The sequence below is a fragment of the Vidua macroura genome, chromosome 1 (assembly GCF_024509145.1).
Source record: "Vidua macroura isolate BioBank_ID:100142 chromosome 1, ASM2450914v1, whole genome shotgun sequence".
In the NCBI taxonomy this organism is placed as follows: Eukaryota; Metazoa; Chordata; class Aves; order Passeriformes; family Viduidae; genus Vidua; species Vidua macroura.
This window is the reverse complement of record NC_071571.1, coordinates 39,021,029-39,042,665: the sequence shown is the minus strand read 5'-3', so window position 1 is coordinate 39,042,665 and position 21,637 is coordinate 39,021,029. Positions and strand designations below refer to the sequence as shown.

The following is a 21,637-nucleotide window of genomic DNA, read 5'->3' as shown; positions in this document are numbered from 1 at the left end:
CAGCTCAATGGATATGACTTTTTTGGTGGGTTTCAATGTGTAAACTGGTCTGGTGATGCATATAAGTTTCTAGGGTTTTTCACGTACATGCTGCATATTCAAACAAGTGAATATCCAAACAAGAACAACAAGAGAAGAATGAAGTGCTCAGTATGTTAAGAACAGTTATGAGCTCACAAAACATGCTTCTATATTTATTTCTGAGATAGTCTAACTGCTAGAAATAGAATCAGTAATTATGAGAAGGTTGAAAAATACCTTCTTGTAGATACTTGGTTGTATTTATAGACTTCAGTGCTAAGATACGAAATATATACAAAGAGCTACCAGATTAAGAAATACCTGGACTATTGTAACTGGTGGTAGAATATGTATAAAATCAGTTTTACAGAGATTAATAATTGCGTATGAAGTGTTAATTTGTGCTTCTTTGTTTCATAGTAAATGCTGCTGACAATAAGCAGAGGGACAAGAATATGACTTGTATTAAAATATCCATTGATCCGTAAGTAAAAGCATGCTTTCATTTGCATTCCCTGCCAGTGCTATTGCAGTTTATATTTGTACAAATGATTTTACTAATGAAATTGAATTTCTTGAAAACAGAATATTTTTTGAATTGTTTCCGTTAGCTTCATATTTTAAGATGAAGCCGTGAATTAAAAGTGCTACCATTCTGAATTGATAATAATTGCTTTCCTTAACCATTTGTTAAGGTTTGAATGAAACTTAAAACCACAAGTCCGTAAAATTTATGATAAATTTAAATTGGCAGTGCCTAACTATAGCCAGGCAGGTTCTTTACAAATCTTAAATACCAGCTTTGAGATTCTGTAGCACAGTTTTGCCCCTCTTGAACTTCTGTGTTAACTCCTTCAGCATTAGGATAAGACTGCTTGAATTAGTCATCTATATCACACTGAAGCTTCATATTGCAAATACATCATTACCATGTTTTTTGAAACTGAATACTTGAAGAGATAATTTTAAGTGAGAAGTACTGTGTTTAAATAGATGCTGATTGGGTTCCTTCAGTAGTACTTTTTCAGTGACACTTAACTGAATAATAAATTTTTTAGAAAGCTAGTTTTCAGACCTAACCTTTAGGATGAATATACTGAGAAGTGATTTTTCTACTTTCATCATGGAGTGGGAGGGAAATTGTAAATTTGTAAATTTGCCTGACCTGTCCTGATTTTGGACTATCTAATACTCAAAAATGAAAATTCTGTGTAAGAGTTAGAAATATTAATGATGCCAGATATTGATGGATTTTGGCACTGATACATAAAATAAGTCACGATATTTATCATAACTCAGAAATAACTTTTAAACAGATGATAACTTGTCTGGATGGACTTCAAAGAAACCTTAAAAGCTGTATCTCTGACTTGAGTTTAATTCTGTCACTGTCAGGATCCTGTTGCAGTTCATGTTGATAGTGGAAGCTCTTCAAACAGATTTTTGGGGGTTATTGTTGTATGAAATACTGTCATGTATGGCCAATTTGAGCTCCTTCTTCCAAGACATCTAATAAGCAAAAATAAGTGGAGTTTTTTGCAATTAAAATTGTTAGAGCTCTAAGTAAATGTGGTAAGAATATGGTCTTTTGCTGTATTTTTATGTAGTTATTTTATTTCCTGTGTTTAAACAGATACGCTGAAGTCTGTTTTCAAGATTGCATTCATTTGCTTAATGTCTTCACTATTTTCTAGGGAATCAAATATTATCAGCATATGGAATAATGGAAAGGGGATACCAGTTGTGGAACACAAAGTAGAAAAAGTATACGTACCTGCTTTAATCTTTGGGCAGCTACTAACATCCAGCAACTATGATGATGATGAGAAAAAAGTTACAGGCAAGGCTATTTAATGTGCTTTGTTTTATTCAGTTAAGCCATTGTGTGTCTCTTCAGTATGCTTCCCCTTCTTAATTTTTCTCTTTCTTTTCTGTTTCATAACAGATGATTACTCAGTCACCATTACTATAGCTCTTTATTAGAGTAAAAAGACATAAAGGAAATATCTTACTTTTCCTTTTTTAATACCAGTGTTTACGGAGAACTTTACGTTTACATCTCTAATGTCAGTATTCATTATTGAGTAACAAACAATATACTTTTATATTTTAATTGTAATATATATGAGTATTTAAACATTTCTGCTCCTAAAATGCAGGGAAAAAATAAATTTGATAAATTAGGATATGATTTATTATCCTAAATTTAAACTGACCCTAGTTTACTATATATTGTTTTTTTCAGGTGGACGCAATGGCTATGGTGCAAAACTTTGTAACATATTTAGTACAAAGTTTACAGTTGAAACTGCTTGCAAGGAGTACAAACACAGCTTTAAGCAGGTATAGAAATGTTCAAACTTCTTTTTTTTTTTAGTTATAGGTCTAAAATCTAACACGTATATTTCAGGAATGTTTAACAAAATGGATAATTTCTCATTCAAAGGGATGTTTAGAGTTTGCAGGCTAGGTTAGTTCAGTTGGTAAAAATTGGTATTTCTATGTGTTAGGCTTTTTGGGTAAAATAATACTTTATTTGAAGTGTGAGGTGACTAAAAACCCCCAAATTTCTGTTAAAGCTAAAGTATATACCTGTGAAAAGGAATATATTCAATTGAAACATTTTGAAATTGCTGTTGTATAATTTGTCAAAAAAATCTTTCTACTTAGCTATGCAAACATGAAAATAATTATCTGTGTAATTTTGTATGGTGTTAAGAAACAGATTTTTCAGTTTTTATGTCATGAATTTAACTAGCTCCATGTGGACTTGAGTGCAAACTCTCCACCTGAACCCACTGGTCACTGTTAGCATACAGACCAAGAATATGATCAGGTCTACTGTATATAGCTTTGAAGTGGCCACCTTTCTAAAAGTTTAAAATACTTTGGCAGAGTATTAGATACCAAAGTTCTTGGCTTCACAGTCTTTCCCAGCTGGGGACTTTCTTGTCTTACTTTCTGGACAATTAATTAATTTCTGGTCATGCTGTCATATCACTATATAAATAATACAGTTAATCTGTTATGCCTGTCTCTTAAAAAATGTAATATCTTATGCTGACTGCCAAAGGGCAAATGAGTATTGGTTCAAGTGTACTTTTTGCAAATGACTAAATGCTTTATGGCTTGAAGTGCTATGTTTACAGTATTTTCAAAATCTGTGAGAATTTATTAGAACTGGACTTGGATATATGCTGTGAGCAGATGTTCTGCTTGATCATGCAGATTTGCCTATGTTCTTAAAGAGGGAACGATACAAGACTCCTGCGTAAATCTGAACCCCTTGGTTTTGTTTTTTTTTTTGGCACACTTCACAGCCACCAAGATGCTGTCTTGGAGACTACTGAGTCAGGGACTAGAAAGCCTCTCTGTAGAGGTGTGTAGTAGATTGAAAGTGTTAAACAGATGGGTAACAAGGACTGTAATCCCAGCTCACTTGTATCTGATTTAGTAAGTTCTGTGGGAGGCTCCATTTGCATTAGAATCATGTCCATCAATGTAATAATACCTGTGTGTTTCCAGAAACCACCAATATGCTGTCACCTATGCTTGTGCTTACCTGTGTAAATCAGTTAACTTTGTGTAGTGTTTTACTAGGGGAAATTTCTAAAGAATGTTTGTGAGCTTTTTGTTGTGTAACTGTTGCAATCCCAGCATAGCTAGAAAAGGGAATAAAGGAGGAGGGCAATGTGTTGTAAACTAACATCTAAAATGTTTTGTTTCCAAAGACTTGGATGAACAACATGATGAAGACCTCTGAACCCAAGATTAAGCATTTTGAAGGTGATGACTACACATGCATTACATTCCAGCCAGATCTGTCTAAATTTAAAATGGAAAAGCTTGATAAGGATATTGTGGCCCTGATGACAAGACGAGCGTATGATTTAGCTGGGTCATGCAAAGGAGTCAAAGTCATGTTGAATGGGAAGAAACTACCTGTAAGAACATCACTTGATATATCTTGGCTGTATTGAGTATTTGGTGCAGACGGTAGTGACTGTTACCTGTTACTTGCAGGTAAATGGATTTCGCAGCTACGTAGATCTTTACGTTAAGGACAAGCTGGATGAAACCGGAGTCGCACTCAAAGTCATCCACGAAGTCGTGAATGAACGATGGGATGTGTGCCTCACTCTGAGTGAAAAAGGGTTCCAGCAGATCAGCTTTGTAAATAGTATAGCTACCACAAAGGTGAGTGGTTAGATCAAATGGTACAAAATGGAAATGATGAAATGCATTTTGAGGCTATGCCCAGTCAGGTGTTTGATAAAAAAGTGAATCTGGGTTGCTATAAATAAATAGGTGAGGTAATCCTCTGCATAAGAGGAGCTGGCAGAGCAATTGGATGCAATCAAAATACATTCATAGCAGTATTTCTGCATAAGCACTACTTTTGAAAACGCTAGTAATCATTATTGGTGATACTGATGTCTTATGTGAGCATACATGGTGTTGAAGAAAATGGAACTAATTTATTTCTTCCTTTTTTACACATTGTAATAAGATAATTCTGAAAGTAAGGTTAAAAAGTGTACAAACACCTTTAAAGCTACCAGTAGCAAGTTTTGGAGGAGAAAAATGACTTTTGGTGTCCTTGAGCATTAAATGCCATTTCTGTCCATAAAGCATTAAATGGCTGTCCATTTATTGTTTTATGATGGAAAAAATTGGCCTGAAGTGCTGAGATTAATTTTCTTTTCTTTGTGTATCTTTGTAAGGATACCTAGGTTTTCTTTGCAACTATAGTAATAGTAGTGATAATAACAAAGGTTTTTATACTAAAGCAGCGGTGTGGTCAGCATACTAAATAAAGTACAGCTTGGCGCTTCTCATCTTGTGGGGATGGTCAGGCAGGAAGGGGATCACCTGAAATCAACCAGCATAATTCTTTTTTTTTTGGCATGAATAAGGTTTAGAGATCTGTGGTCCACCATGGTGAAAAAGTGTTTGTCACTTCTGCTCTTCACAAATTGCACTGGATGAGTGACCTAACAACTAGGCAGCTAAGTTGTTAGCTCTTACTAAACAGTCTAGTTATTAGAGGTAGCAGATCTAACAAGCTGGAATTAACAAGACTAGAATAAGCAGTCCCAGTAACTGGTGTTACTGTTTCTAGAGAATCTTAACTATGAGCTTTCCAAAAGATGAGAAAGAGAAGAATTGGTAATCAGACACTTTGAAATCTCTCCTTGCTCAGATCTCTGTTGAAAGAGTCAGAAGAAAATTCTAATGGTAGCACAAATGGTTCATAAGCACTGGTGGTTACACTTAGTCTAGCAGGTGCCCAGGAATGTCAGTGTTAATCTTGGTGGTAGGTGATGTGGTAGCCAGTGTTTGGTGGGACATAATTTTTATTACGTAACTTCTTTTCAGTCACTCTTAGTGTAGCTGAACAAATGTTCTGTGGTAACAGGGCAGGTTTATTTCATTGTAGAATAATTACTTTTTAAATGTGCATTGCAATTAAAAACTTTGTCAGAACTAGGGATGTCAAATCAGGTGGTTGAAGGGTTACAACTTTGTTTTAGTTCAGGCCTCTTTGTGCAGCATAAAGAAGAAAAATAACATGACTTTAAAGACGTGTACAATACTTTTATGAAGAAACTGGCAATGTAGAGAAACTTCATTATGGTTGATACCAGGCTAAAAAAAAATGTTTGAATAAATTGAATACTTCCTGATTCCTAAGTAAAATAAATTGCATACACTTACTCCAAAGATTTTGAATTTTACTCTTCTGGATCTGTTTTTCACCATCATGCAGTTACACATACCTTGTTATTATATAGTCTTTTGAAATATGCTCAGGAAAAAGTTCTGTGTATTCTTCAAAAGTAAGTGCTATAATTTCTAGTTTTCCCCACTCTCTCAATCCATCTTTATGTTTGTTGCTGAGTGTGGGATGTTTGGGCAGTGAACCCCCTCACCAGCAATTGTTGAGTAGCTACCCACTGATGGGACATAATGGGTAGTATAACTGCATCGGCTGACTGCCCCTTTATCTGCTAACAGGTGGGGAGCTCATTCTAGCCGTTAATTATCACTGTTTGCTGACAGCTTTTTGTTTCTGCATTTGGGTAAATTTCACCCAGCCTGTAACTTTCCCTCACCTTATTTAAACTTGCTATAAATTCCAAGCAAGTTTTTTTTAGGTTGCTGGTGTGGTGTTTTTTGAGGGGTGTTTGGGAGGTCAGGCAGTATGTTGAGGTACAACTCCCTTGTTTAGTTCTTGTAAATTTGTTACCTTTTTCAGCTTCCCATTTAATCAAAATTTGCCATAGCAGACCACCACAAGATTTGACTTCAGACTCTGATACAGCATTTGAAAGAATGTTTGTAGCTATTAACAGTTGTGCAGATAACCTTCATCGAGACTTCAAAACTGTTTAAACATGGTCTTCTTAAGTTCTGAAATAGTAGCTGTGGTAGAAGTTGTAGTAGAAACCTCAGCTGTTAAGTTAACATAGCAATCTAATGATAATTTCAATATGGTGGCACTGCTAACTAATACTACCAATCATTTTAGCAGAAATGTTCAGCCAATACGTCTGCAGTGTCAGAAGGTAGACTTGCATGGAGAGAGAATCCCCAGCCTGCTAAAATTTGCTGGAGTTCAGCAAAAAATTCAGGACTATTCTAGATTTCAGATTTATTTTCATAAAATAAATATAATTTTAAAGAATGCAGAAGAAAAGAGGATTGAAATGGTAGAACTAATTAAATGAAATCTTCAAATTTATAGTTAGCTTCTGAATTTTTCTACCATATGAACCATTTATCTGTCCATAGAGTTCAAATGTAGCTTACCTCCAAATTGATGGAAATTGTTGGCTATGAGAAGAATAGAACAGTATATAGGAGACAGTCAAAGCTTCATTTTTAAGATTTTTGTTAGCACTTAATTAGATACCTTTGCATCCTGAAGTTTGCAAGATAGAGATACTATCATTACCTTCTGGAAAAAGAAGGTTATGCAGTTCTCACTCTCTTTCCCCATAATTCAAAAGTTATAATAGTCTTTGGCAGCCCTCTAGATTCAGAGGGTATTTTTGCCTTTGTGTCTTGTATGGAATTGTTCTGACAGCTGGGGCAGTTCCAGGCTGTTCTGGTCCATTTGCCACCTGCTGGTGAGATGGTTGAGAAGGTCCCAGCTCTGAGCTTTGAACATCCATCCCTCACAGCTGCATGCTTTAGAACGGACTCAGGAATGGAGAACTGCTGTAATAACTAGTATCTCCTAAGAATAGGAACTGCTGTAATAACTAGTAAATTGCTGGTTTTCTTAATATGTCAGATGCTACTTTTAGCAAAATCTAAAAATTGCTTAAGTTTTAAATTCAAAAATATATTGAAATGTTCCCATAAGCATAAGTTTTCAGCAATGTGATGAGTAAAAAAAATGCATTTTAAGATTGCCGTTCAAATGTGGAATGGTTTTGAAACGTGTAATTTGATATTTTCTGGTTATAGCGTTTCTTTACAGTTTGGAAATGGATTTATTTTTCTTTAAAGTGGCAGTTTATTGATAGATCAGCTTTCCATTGAACTCTCCCTCTGCTGAAACTCTGTCATTCTTATGTGGATAAAAACAGTTGTGTTTTAATTTTGGCAGCTTTTGGGGTTTAGATGTGGGTTTTTGGTTGGTTGTTTTTTTAGAAGAAATGCCATGAGAAAAGACTTTGTATGGTGCTTCTAACGGTTTGTGTTGCTGTTTTAGTAGATGAGTCTCAGAACTGAGAGAAACCATAGGTGGTTTGTTTGAAGTGCAACTTATGGTTTGGTTATGACTAATAATATTTACTAGTTTAACCATTTTGGTTTTATCTACTCCCTTTTTTTTTTTTAATTTAAATCTCTGCTTTCTGCATGAAGCTGAGAACAGCTGCTATCCCATCAATTCAACTTCTTTACATCTTCAGTCTTTTCACATGCATATTCTGCCTTAAAATGTAGAATCCTAACTTTTGGGATTTGATTGCTAGTTGTTTTTCTCTTTTTGGCCGCTGTTTATTCTTGGTTTTGTTTTCTCTTACTTATTTCTTATCTATCCTATACTTCCTCATACCTGTCAAGAGCTTTGTTTTTCTCCTCAGTTCTGTTTTAAATACAGCTTTAAAGAGCGAGGGTTGTTCTGTTTGTTACTTCATGATGAACTCTCTGTAGACATGTGCTCTTTGTTTTGTCTGCCCTAATGTAGATTGTTCTGAACAGGAACCAGTGTTTAGTCTGCATTTTTGTAAGGTGCTAACTGATCTAAAGCAAAGGTGATCTGTGTAAAATATGGAATGTTGAGTTAGGTATGGAATGTTAGGAGTTAGGTTTTCAGTTTATGCATCACCCCACTTTTCATTACAAGATTTTAGTTAAAGTGATATGAACTTCCTATGACAGAATTCCTATGACTAGAATTTAACATTTTATTAATATTCTGGCTTTTTTTATCTACAAATTTAAAGGAAGGTATTTGAGTAATCAATCAATTAACTTCTGTCATCCTCACTTGAATGAAGACTGAATGACTTGGAAAAACCAGATTTTTCTATCTTATGTTGCAACTCAGTGTGCATGGATTTCTGTACCAAAGTATATGACTACAGGAATTTTGTTAATACAGCTAAAAACTATTAGGAAATTTAATGGTTATTTTGTTTATTATTTGTATTTTTTTTTCTCTTCCCTCATTCAGGGTGGTAGGCATGTTGATTATGTGGTGGATCAGGTTGTGGGCAAACTGATAGAAGTTGTGAAAAAGAAGAATAAAGCTGGAGTTTCAGTCAAACCATTTCAGGCAAGTAACTTTATGCAGAAATATTGAAAAAGATGAATGTGAGAATTTTGTAGAGTAATTTGGTTTCTGTGTTTTAAACAGGTGAAGAACCATATATGGGTTTTTGTTAATTGCTTGATTGAAAACCCATCATTTGATTCCCAGACAAAGGAAAACATGACATTGCAGCCTAAAAGTTTTGGGTCCAAGTGCCAGCTATCTGAGAAATTTTTTAAAGCAGTAAGTAAACCTCTTTTTTTTTCCCTTTTGAAGTGGTAATTGACACACTGGACCAAGTGTATGTATGTTCTATAGCAGAAGATTAGTTATAGTTCATTGTGGTACTGCAGTGACATTTGCATACTCAGGAAGTGGGATGAAGGAATGTCTGTTTATTCTCTGGTCTTAAAAATTGATGCAGTAACTGTGTTTTGACTGTTGCCCTGGATTTAAAAGTGAGCTTCACCTGATCAACTTGTTTGTTGGAGATTCTGGCATTTACATTGGTAAATGAAATGAATTTGACTCTTAAAATCTAAACAAGGTCCTTGATCAATGCTTTTTGTGTTAAAATATTTTTCTGAAGTTGAGAATATGGTCTGCCTTACTCTTTGGTATCAATCCTATTCTGTTTCACTGGAGTGAAAAGAGAAGGAGAGGATATTTCACATTTACTTGTTTGTCCAGTAATCAAAGAAATGCAAAATGATGTCTGTAGTATTCAAAGTGATCATTATTGTGAGGAAGTAAGTATAAAATTTTTTTCTGTAGATGGGCTAAGAATTGCTCTTCTAAATGAATGTATTTGTAGAAATACATCAGAGAGGTTTTTCCTCTACTACATTTTCATACAGTGAAGGAAAAGTAGAATTCTGTTAGCCAGAACTCATTTTACTATGTCCTATTTAATGCCAATAGCCTTAAATGAAACTCCAGTAATGCGGAGAACAGTGCCACTGCTAATCCTCCTGGCATCAAAACTTTACTGATTGTATAGTGGTTTATTCTTCTAATTCTGTGTTACGGGTGACATTCCTATAGAATTTAGAGGGGAAAAAAATAACATGACAGACTTGTATAATGAAATCTGAAGAATAAATACATGTTGTATTACCATCAGCAGGTTTGATTTATAGTGTTTTTAATATTCCCAGAAGTAAATATTGATTTCCAGATGCATTAAGTGTGCAGCACAATCTCAACAATGAATGCTATATTATGTGGGATAATTAAAAGCCAAAGCTCAAAGTATTTTGCTCCATCTGTGTTTTCTTTTGATGTGAAACAAAACCTAAAGCAGTTTTAGTTTAGAAAATACACTACATGCTGGCTTTGCTGCAGATGTGTTTCTAAAATTGGTATCAGATTCTCAAGGGGTTGGTAGAAAGCTCATTCTTAAATAGTTTTGATTGTCTTTCAGCCATTTTCAGTCATTTCCAAAGAAAATTTAAATGGTGGTAAATATCCCATAAGGCTGCTTTTTGGTGTCAAAATCCAGGAAACAAATGCTAAGTACCTAAAACGTCTCAGCACATCAAATACACAGCATAAGACAACCTCTTGTTAGGTCTCAGACCTCCTTTGCTCTTTCCATCAGTTATAGAAGTGGTGGAAAAGGAAACTCCTTTTGTGGTGTGTTTTAGTTGTATGTGCATAAAGTGCTAAATACTAAGGTGTGTGTTAATCCCTTGACCTTTCACAGGTTCAATTTTTAAAATTTAGAGGACCTTGGAAACAGTGTTAATGATTTAAAACTGAGATGCAAGAATCTGCTATCTGAAGCTTTATTTTTCTCATCCACAATTCTGATTTGTTGCTTGTAGGCTTCTAACTGTGGTATCATAGAGAGTATTTTGAATTGGGTCAAATTTAAGGCACAAACTCAACTGAACAAAAAATGTTCTTCAGTGAAACACAGTAAAATCAAGGGCATTCCGAAACTGGATGATGCTAATGATGCTGGTAAGAGCACTTACTTTTAAATTCTTTACTGTTTCATAAATACTTCACAGACATGCTAATTTGAAACCTGACTTTTATTTCTCATCCTTATGTGTTTTTTAATAAAAATCTTTCTGGTTTTCTAAACTTTCTAGAGCTAGAATTCAAACGTGATGGTGAGTTTGGTGTCAGGAATGCTGTCCTCTTTAGGGTAGAGAATTAATAACACTGAACAAAAGTGGCAGTCTAGGTTGGTATTGGAAGAGTGTGTATCTTCTAATTGTGGTTTCCTGCTAAATGGTGGTACCAATATTCCATTTGGAGGTGACTGGTCTTCTTGACCTTTCTAATGTAGAAAGACCAGAATCTTTGTAGGGTCAGAAGGTATAGGAAGTAAATCATGTAGTGTGCAGACCTGAGGGAATAGCTCAAGAGACTTATTTCATTAGACTTTAAATGCCATTAGGTTCCTGTCTGGGAATATAGGGCAAGCTGGCAATCTCTGCTGGCTTGCTTCCTTAGCACAGATAAGGGATCAGGATCAGCTTGACAGTCTTTGTGCCAATAGCAATGGGATGGGAGTTGTTGAATGATTCGAGGGGCACACATGGCTAAAGAGCTCAAAATATTGCCAATCTGTGTTATTGTTAGTTGCTTTTTAGTACATCCTCACATTAAACAAAGGTAGAGAAATTGCAATGAAGTATGTGGGTGGGCTGAGTAGGTAAAAGCATGGAACACTAAGAAAGAGGCTTGGTTTTGGTTGGGTTTTTTGGTTGGCTTGGGTTTTTGTTTTTTTTCTGCTTCAACGTTCAAGCCAAAGATGACTTGATGAGATGATGGTTCTGTTTAATTTTCCTCCCTTTCTTTTTGGTTCCTTGGTTATTAATTTTTAATTGAGTTTTCTTCAGTATTTAATTACTTTTTAATTTATTCAGATATCATATTTTGCCTCAAAAGTTGATAATCGCATCTACTCTAGTATTTTGCCTGTGGAATTTTCACTCCTCCTTCAGATATATGTTCCTGATACTTTTCTTGCCAATAAGATTGTGTGCTTGAAGAAATGATGTATTTTCATGGATATCAAGCCTAGTGCTCCTAACTCATACAATGAATGATTTTGAACACACTTTTTGGGTAGTTTTTTAAGCTTTGCTTTGGAGATCAGGTTTCAAAATCACTTCTTACTCTTTTTTTTTTTTTTTTTTTTTTTTTTTTTTTTTTTTTTTTTTTTTGACTGAAGATGAGGGGAAGGGAGAATCTCTAAAAAGGGAGCTAATAAAATATTCTATTGGTTTCCATCCTGAAAGTTCCTCAACTAAAAAGGCATATAGGGATTCATTTGGGCTGAACACTCATGCCTAAAACTTTGCATGACTTGAATGCCTGTTACCCAGGTATTTCTCTGATGCCTAATTATTGTTTCATGTTGAGGGAACTCTGCATCTCTTGAGGAGGCTTAGCAAGGTATTGGTTTGTTGAAGATGTGGAATATACTGGATTTCTGACACTGAAGACATTGCACATTCAGGGTGGACACACAGGAAGTGCAGCAGGGAGAGTTCTCTGGCCACAAACCCCACTGATTTTGTTATTCCTGTGGTTTTTAGATTTTATCTTTACTTCAAGAGTGAGTTTGAAGCCGAGGTCCAGCATCCACAGGTTTCTTGTGTGCCTGGTATCCTGAATGTTTTAATCATTGCCAGTTAATGCTAAATATAGGAGAGATGTGTATCTGTAAAGTGATGCATGTGCTGTAGATTTCCTCCCCCTCCTCTGTAAAGGAAGGGTCCTATACCTGGTCATTCTTGCCATCTTGAACAGCTATACATAGTTCTGTGGCATGTTGTGGGAGAAGAGATAGAAATCAAAACAAAAATTAAGAATATAGGATTGTAAGGGAGCAGCTAGATTACTAAATCAGGTGAAGCATAAAAGCATTTTTTGAACCTGTCAGTTCATATAGTTTTGTCTTGGAGTTCTTTAGAGCTGTGCTCAAGAAAATACCTGGCATATTGTATTTCCATGAAATTAATTGCTACTGATTGCATCCATTCCAGAAGAACGTGAACTTTGATGATATTCGCATGTTTTCTGCAGTTCATTTATGAAAAATACTGACTTTTATATATTCTAAAACAGCAGACTGATGTTTTTCTAGGTATTTGGAGTCCACCTTGCTGGTAGGTAGTCACTGCCAGTGTGAAAAACTGCCTTAGATTATATTAAGCCACATGTCTTGATTCAGAAAACCAAAGGTACTGAATGCAAGTTCTGTGTAATAGGAAGTATGGGGTGGTCTTTATCTACCAGGTAAAGGCAAATTACAGCACACAATTTAAATACCACTATATTCAAAACTACTTTATTAACAATAGGTGAGACTCAACCAGCTCAAAGTTTTTTGGAGTATTTCCTACCATTGATAAAATAGGAAAGCCTTGATAAAATAGGAAAGCTACTTAATGAGCATTTGCACTGTAGCAGAAGGGTGGGTTCCTTTTTTCGGTGTGCTTGTTATTTAGAATATCTATTCCACTGCTACAGTTGCAATAGGCAGAACATAAATGTTATTCCAGTTTTGAGCACACAGGCACCAAAATGCTGTGTGTCTTGTAGAATCAAAATTACACTGTTAGTAAAGATTTGTTTTTCTGTTTGAGAAATTTATGAGGTGTAAGAAGTGCAAATGTTCTCATCGTTTGAGCTTTTCTCACAATTTTTTTGTACAGTTGTCTGGCTTTAACTGATAGACAATTAAAAGGGAAAACCACAAAAATGTGATTTAACAATTTACTATTTAAAATATATGTGAGGAAAGTGAAAATGCAGAATGGGAAATAACTCCTGTATGTAACTCACACATGCATAATGTATGTGTGTAAGAAATTTGCAGCTAGCAAACTGAAATGGTGAAGATAGAGAAGCAATCTGTCTTTTTTGTGCAGATTTGTGGGAACCAATATATAAGATGTACCAATGCATCCCATTTTGCCTATTTTGCTCCTTGTCCGTAGCAATCCATAGTGTACTGCTAAGGGCAAGGATCCTCATTGCTGTGCAGTTTTAGTGGTATGGAAGGCCATCCCTAAGAAGAGAAATTCAGCCTACTTAAATTAACTGATGAGAAAAAATTACCTATAGAGTAGAAAGAACTCAACTGTATTTCTTTTATTTGAGTTACACTTTCTGGTTTTTCACCTTCCCTCTACTTCTTCCTGGCCTGCAGGTGGCAAACATTCCCTGGACTGCACGTTGATATTAACAGAAGGAGACTCAGCCAAATCTTTAGCTGTCTCTGGCCTAGGTGTTATTGGTAGAGACAGATACGGAGTCTTCCCACTCAGGGGCAAAATTCTCAATGTCCGAGAAGCTTCTCACAAACAGGTGTGTAGTTTTCTTTCCTTTTTGCTGACAAATGGATGTCCTCCTGTTTATTCTTGATTTCTAGATTTACATCTTCATATTTTAATTTTTTCATGGAAGTTTTGTGACTGAGATTTCATAAAGTGACAGCTATTTTGAAGCCTGGGATAAGCTTGTAAATATTAACTGTAGCAATGCAGTACTGGGATGATAAAGTTCATTTCTTCACAAGTGAAAGGAAATCTTGCTATGACTCATATTCACATTTCACATGAGTACTTAAAGCCCCTAAAACTTTGTATTCTCTCCATTACCATGTGATTTCATGGACTCACAACCTGGGTCAGCAGCCAGCAGCATTACCCCATCATATTGCTCCTGCTGCCATTCATAATTTGCAGAGGTGTGCTGCAGATACCCATAAAAAACAGTGGGAAAAGAAGGCAGCTTTGTGAGGTGACTTTTTGTTACACATTCAGTTTTCTCCCAGTTTTCCTGATCCAAAGTGCTCTGGCTGTAGTGGAGAAGGAGAGTGGTGCAGTCTTGAGAATTTGCATATACAGAAGAAATCATTACAAGTGCAAAGGCTTCAAGGGCTGGGAATAAAAAGTTGCTTATGAAGTTGAGGTCAGGGTGCATTGAAAAAATAGCTATAAATCAAGATTGGGATGTTTCTGAATCTCTGCTTTTTACACTGGCTGCAAAAAATAACATTTTTTTGTACAGATTATGGAAAATGCAGAAATCAACAACATCATCAAAATAGTTGGATTACAATACAAGAAAAGCTATGAAGATCCAGAATCTCTGAAAAGCTTGAGATATGGAAAAATTATGATCATGACAGATCAGGTAAGTCTGAAATTCACAGGTTTTAATCTACAGAGCTTCTTACAATGTGTTTTGCTGCAATTTCATAGGTTCTGAGGTTTCTTTAAGGGATTAATTTATCTGTGTTGTTTTGGTTGCTCTAAATGTACAGCTGAACTTTGCTGCAGAAAAATAGCAAGAAGTCAAAATAATAATAAAAACATGCTATTGATAATTCAAAAAGATGTTGAAAGTAAGGACAAAAGTAGACAATAAATGAGTTGGTATTGCTAGAAAATCAGATAGAAACAAGAATGTAGGTAATTTTTTTGGATAATCTCATGATTGAACTATCATGCATCTTGCCACCAATGAGAACTGTGGCTGAGTTTGGCTTTTTTCCACAAAAATTCAACTCTGTGGTGTCTGGCAGAGCTGTCTAACTCTCAGCAAAAGCATGCCACAGGCAGAGAAACCTTGAACAACAACCATGTACTTGGCTTGGAAGAGATTTTTCATAGCTCAGGGACAATGACTTTCACAGGTGGTTATTTCATACCCAGGTCCAGTTTTGAATCCAAATTAAAACCAGCTGTTCCTTTCTATGCTTTTTGCCATCAGACATTGTGTTGATGTATTCAAGACAGTGAGCAGGTTTTTTAGTGGTTTGGGGAAATCTGATACAAGATTGCTTCATGTTTTCATGTTCTGATTCAGGATCAGGATGGATCTCACATAAAGGGCTTGTTGATCAATTTTATTCATCACAATTGGCCATCACTGTTGAAACATGGTTTTCTTGAGGAATTCATCACCCCTATTGTGAAGGTATGGCTTCTGTTATTGAGATTTTATGCATTACTTACATCACAACAGAAATGTTGATTTTGTTTGTTTGTTTTTTCAAAGGCAAGCAAAAATAAGCAAGAACTTTCATTCTATAGTATTCCTGAATTTGATGAGTGGAAAAAGCATATGGAAAATCATAAAGCATGGAAGATAAAATACTACAAAGGTTTGTTTAAAAACAAATATGTGAATGCTATGAATAAATAATAATAAATGGGTGCTATGAAGTTTTATTATAGTTTTTCATGATAGTATCTTACATAATGATTTTATAATATTCCCAGGAAAATAAAAGGGATAAAATAATAAAACTTAAATTTTGAGTATTGAGTAACTATTTCTTTTTATTGTACAGGGTTGGGTACCAGCACTGCTAAAGAAGCAAAAGAGTATTTTGCAGACATGGAAAGACATCGGATCTTGTTTCGATACGCTGGGCCTGAGGATGATGCTGCCATTACACTGGTAAGAATTCGCAAAAGTGCTTCTATATGATGACTTATTTTTCATTGTGTGCTGAAAATGGCACATGAGGAAGTCGTGACAGGGCTTGTTTTGGTTTTTTTGAGTACCTGAATGTAGCGGTTTTGGAAACTGGGCAGAAACACCAATTAAGTGTAGTGGTTTTGGTTTGCCAATCATTCATTTCCTGGCCAATGCACCAATTAATGAAGTGGGTCTAGTGCTGGCCAAATGCCAGTGCACCCACTAGAATTATTTACTCATTTTCTGCTGCAAGATATGGATTAAGAAGAGAGCAAAGCAGGCTGAAACTTTAAAGGGTCCAAAGAAAACTTTAATAACAGAATTAAAAGAAAAATAAGAAAATCAGAATAAACCCTCAGAACACTTCTTCCACGCCCTCTTTTCTTTCCCACTTGCAACGTAAAGAGACAAAACCTGGGACTTCCAGTCAGTTTACCACGTCTAAAATAGTCTTTTTTCAGTTCTCTTAGGGAGAGGAGTCTCTGTTGCCATGCCATGGAGATTTCTCCACAAGAAACTCTTGTGGCTTCAATGTCACAGTGAATCAGCAGCCTCCCAGAAATCTGCAATTGTGAAGTCCCTCCCATGTTTTGGTATTTTTTTTCCCCACAACTACCACGATGGGTCATTTCAGCTTATTGGGGCGCAATTATAAGGATTAGCTGTTCTAGTATAGAAACAAAAGTTCTCTTCTTTTATCTCTGGGAACAGCGATTTTCTTCTTCCATCCCTGGGGCAAAGTTTCTCATCTCTCATTTCTCTCTCTGTTCAAGCTTCTCATTGGATCACAGCTACTGCAACATCTGCTTGTTTCAACACTGGTGCTTGTGCTCACATCTGTAATTGGAATGCTACATCCCCCCAGTGCATTCCATGAATTACGGGGAAAAAACAGTCAGATATATCAATTATATCTTTACCATAGCCTTACAAGAGAATTTCAGCTCAAAACTAAGGCATCTCCTCAGTCTCCTCCCATCTAGAATTTGAGTCCTTCTTCACTGACCTCAGTGTCCCATGTTATTTTCTTTACATGTCTTCACCCTTTCCTTTTTCTTGATTCAGGAGAGAATTGGTGTTCGTAGGTTTATTTGTTCTCAAGCTTTATCAGTTGAAACAGTTTTTATAGAGCTCTGCAGTGCTGAAAGGTTGATCTCATCCAGGCTCTGCATCAGGGAAATCGCTTGCCATGCCTCTCTGTTGGTCGCGTGCGAGTCACACTGGCTGCTGGTGCCACCCTGCACCTTCTCTTCATGCAGGGCACTAAAAAAACATAAAAAGGAAAGCTGCTGCTGCTGCTTCTGTCCTTCTGTCCGCAGCATGGCTGGCTAAAAGCGGCTAAGCAAAGTTCATTGCGAGCCATACCAAGATAGCTGTGGCCTCACCGATTTTGGCCGAGCAATCCCGGTCACATGGCTGCTCCTGGCCTCAGGGCCGCCCCCAGCGCCAGCCGTGGGGCCACTCCCGGAGCTGGTCCCGGCCGCATGGTTGCTCCTGGCGGTGGGATGGCCCCTGGCAGCATGGCCCGGCAGTGCTGCTGCAAGAAAAAAAAAACAAAACGGACCGGTGGGCCCCGCTGGGAAGTGGCCCCAGCCTCCCCACCAGGACGGGGTCTGGTGGACTTTCTCATGAAGGGGGCAGCGCCGCAGCAGAGCCCAGCCCGGCCCTGCCAGGCTGCGAGGGCTGCACAGGGCCGGGCCGGCCAGCGCCCAGTTACCTGTTCAAAGGTTGGAAGCAAAAGAGCTTTTCCTGGGCCTTGTTCATTTTAAAATGTGGCTCTCACAGAGGTGCGTTCAGCTTTGTTGAGTGGTTTAACACGGTGTCAATGTTCAAAACTAGCCAGCTGATTGGTTTCACCAGGCCAGAAGAAGCTGCCAAGGCCTCCACAGGGAACCAGTTCCGCAACTCGTGGACTCCCTCCCCAGCTAAAAACCAAACTGCATTAAACCACGACACTGAAAAAAATACTTTAGGCAGAGAAAGAATCTTTTGGAAAATGTTTCCAATTTTGGAATAAGGTTAATACATGCCACAAAATGAGCTCTACCTTCTGCTTTTAGATTTGATAATTTTGTGTGGTGTGAATATCAAGAAATGTTACAGTCAGGACTGCTTTTAAAGACAGAACATACAAGAAAGTACTCTGAGGCGTTTTTATTTGTTTGGGCAATAGAGCCCAAACAAATTATGTTTCACATCTACTTAGGGGTCTGTATTGTGTTTCTGAGCAAATAAGATCAGATAAATATTGTTTATTCATTGAAGGTCTGTCAGTGTGTCATGTGTGTATTCATGCACGTGCTATACATATTTGAATTTGAAGTTTTGTAAGTAGTGTGTAGGAAAATACTTGTGTTTCAAAGAAAGCTTGTGGAAGGACAAAGTCTGAAGTGTCTGGAATGCAGCTGTTTTCTCAAGAAATGTTTCAACTTTTATCTACTCTAATTTGCTATTTTAATTGTAGGTGACATTAGCGAGAAAAAAGGGTTAGGAGAGAAAAAAAAATGAAAATACCTATCTTAGACAAAACAACTTTTCTTATCCTGTGGCTACAATAGTATGTGTGGTTTTACTAACAGAATTCTGATCTCTATTTCTGCAAAGAGACCTCCATACACAGATCTCCATACATGTAACCAATTATGGCTGATCCTTGCTGTTACGTAAAGTAGTATTCTGTCAGTCTGGGAAGAAGCTGTTCACCTCTGTTACACCTCAGCAACTACCAGTTAGTGCTGGAGCTGTGTACAGAAGCTTCACTTACACTTCCACCTGCATTTCCTCAGCTCATCACAGGAATCCCAGCCCCAAGTTTACCTCTGGGTGGTATGTGATTATGGGTCCCAGCAGACCTCTTGATAGCTGAAATCTAGGAAAGCAAAAATTCTTTCACAGAGCAACTTCTTCACCATTTTGAAGAGCTCTTTTGCTAGTAAATGAAGTATTAGAAGAGCTCTTTTAAGTGGAGAAACAAAAAAAAAATCCCCTTCTTAGTTTATTGAAGAATAAATATTTGACAACAGCTCTTCATTCCATTAATTCTGTGTTTATTCTATTGAAATAATTTTTATGCTGATCCAGCTCTTGGTCATTTGTCACTTCAGTGGTCTAGAAAAGGTATAGACAAACTGAAAAGAGCCAGAAAAAATTGTGAGAATTTAGTCCTGTTTTTTACAAAAGCCTAATCTTAAATTTTAAGATGCCTGGCACAGTGAATTATCAAGCTTTGTTCACAAGGGAAGTCAGTCTGATGCAGAACAGAGTGATATGGCTTAGGTCCTTTCTCAGAAACTAAGTTACATTTAATATTTATTATGTGGTATCTTGGTCTCCAAGGAATTGACACTAATCATTGAGATCTTTTGGAGTGTTCCAGTCAGAGTCCTTTGAAAAAGATGGTGCTGATGAGTGTGTTTTTATGCAGAAGAGTGGTTGAAATCAGGACATGATTTCTATATATTACTCCCTGAGAAAAAAAAGCAGTACCTCAGCAACTCACAGAATTTCCCCAAAGTAGTCAAAATCTTGTTTAAACCACATATTCAGTTTTTATATATTTTTCTCTTTTTAGGAGAAGAAACTCACTGGAGGGGAACTCTGTTTCTGTAACACTACAAAGTCAGAACATTCCTGTGTCCTTTTGTAGTGATAAGTGGTTGCTGGAAAGTGGTGCCTTGTCATCATGAAGGCTGATGCTGTCAGTCAGCTGGCCCAAACTCTGGCTTAGGCTTTTTGAGCAGTGTCAGGTTGTCAATTTTCATAAGAGGACTAGGGATGGCCAGTCAGGAATAGCTGCAAGTTATTGACAGAGCAAAGAGGGCATGGACAGGACAAGAGTGGGATTTTTTTTGTTAATACCTTCACTTGATTGTTTTGATGAGAGCTGGTTACAGCTTGGTCTAAATGATGAGCCCAACCTTTAAGCTGTGTGGGGAAAGACCTTCAAACCTGTGTGTCAAAGCACAATTCTGATGTGAAGAAGGGAAGAAGAATGATAAGATTTGTCTAAATGTGTGCAGATTTCAGGAAAGCAATATAAATTTAAATTGCAAACAGTGAAAGATCTGTCATTTCAAAAAAACTTGTGCAAAAACGTCTGAGAAGTCATGTGCTGGTACTGCTCCTTAAATGTAAACATTAGGTATATGGATTAGCTTGTCCAAATAAGCCTTATTGAATACTTGATCAGAAAGTGCAATATACTTAAAATTCTGACTGAAGTAACACACATTTGCACAGACATTTATATACTGATACTTTAGTGTACTTGGAATCTTTCCAGGCCTTCAGTAAGAAGAAGATTGATGACCGAAAAGAATGGTTAACAAATTTCATGGAAGACAGGCGACAGCGTCGACTACATGGCCTTCCTGAGGTTAGTCCTAGATAATAGCAATAAATCTGCCAGGTGAGATTTAAATGGAATGTAGCTTTTGTATTGAATGAATAATGTATGTGGTTTTTTTCCAGCAATTTTTATATGGTACAGCAACAAAACATTTGACTTACAATGATTTCATTAACAAGGAGTTGATCCTTTTCTCAAATTCAGACAACGAGAGATCTATCCCTTCCCTTGTTGATGGTAAGCTGATAATTCATTATGATTTTTTGGAATATTTCTATTTATTGATGTTTTTTAGAGCTGTGATCTGCACTGGAATCAATGCATTCAAGTAGAGAATATAAGAGCTTCCATGCATGTGTTTGTTATCATTTTGTATATCAGTGGTATCCCGGGTGCTTTAGGAAGAGCGGTGCCAGAGGATCAAGAGGGGTGCAGCCCTGGTGAGGCCACATCTGCTGTGTCCAGTTCTGGGCTCCTCAGTACAAGAGAGACATGGAACTCCTGGAGTGGGTCCAGTTGTGAAGTTGATTAAGGGTCTGGAGCATCTCTCTTAAGAGGAAAGGCTGAGGGAGCTGGGCCTGTTCAGTCTCAAGAGGTGATTGAGAGGGGACCTTATCAATGTGTATAAGTATCTAAAGGGGAGGTGTCGAGAGGATGGAGCCAGGATCTTCTCAATGAAGCCAAACAATAGGACAAGAGGCAGTGGACAGACACTGATGAACAGGAAGTTCCATCTGAACATGCGGAAGAACTTCTTCAGTGTTCAGTGACCACCCACTGGAACAGATTTCCCAGAGAGGGTGTGGAGTCTCCCTCAGTGGAGATATTTGAGAGAGACACCATATCCTGTGCAAGGTGCTCTAGGATGATCCTGCCTGGGGAGGATGGACCAGATGAGCCGCTGTGGTCCCTTCCAGCCTGAACAATTTAGTGATTTATGTGCTGAGGAATTGCCATGTTTCTTCTGTAAGGAAGTTGAAGCTGTTGCTGTGCAGGCTTTTTACTTAACCAGATCTATTCCCTAGGCCCTACAAGCGCTT

At 37.0% G+C, this 21,637-nt stretch overlaps 1 protein-coding gene across 2 annotated transcripts in view; it reads left to right on the top strand.

Annotated features, from left to right (window-relative positions):
• TOP2B (DNA topoisomerase II beta) overlaps nt 1-21,637 on the top strand; it is a 61,293-nt gene that overhangs the window by 20,082 nt on the left and 19,574 nt on the right. For both annotated transcript variants that reach the window (XM_053970702.1, XM_053970708.1), the window contains exons 4-18: nt 442-505; nt 1,716-1,861; nt 2,267-2,364; nt 3,753-3,965; nt 4,045-4,218; nt 8,714-8,815; nt 8,897-9,034; nt 10,618-10,756; nt 13,968-14,125; nt 14,831-14,956; nt 15,632-15,742; nt 15,824-15,929; nt 16,119-16,228; nt 20,532-20,624; nt 20,720-20,834. In XM_053970702.1, coding sequence (XP_053826677.1) covers nt 442-505; nt 1,716-1,861; nt 2,267-2,364; nt 3,753-3,965; nt 4,045-4,218; nt 8,714-8,815; nt 8,897-9,034; nt 10,618-10,756; nt 13,968-14,125; nt 14,831-14,956; nt 15,632-15,742; nt 15,824-15,929; nt 16,119-16,228; nt 20,532-20,624; nt 20,720-20,834 — 1,893 coding nt within the window. The remainder of the gene's footprint in view (nt 1-441; nt 506-1,715; nt 1,862-2,266; nt 2,365-3,752; nt 3,966-4,044; nt 4,219-8,713; nt 8,816-8,896; nt 9,035-10,617; nt 10,757-13,967; nt 14,126-14,830; nt 14,957-15,631; nt 15,743-15,823; nt 15,930-16,118; nt 16,229-20,531; nt 20,625-20,719; nt 20,835-21,637) is intronic.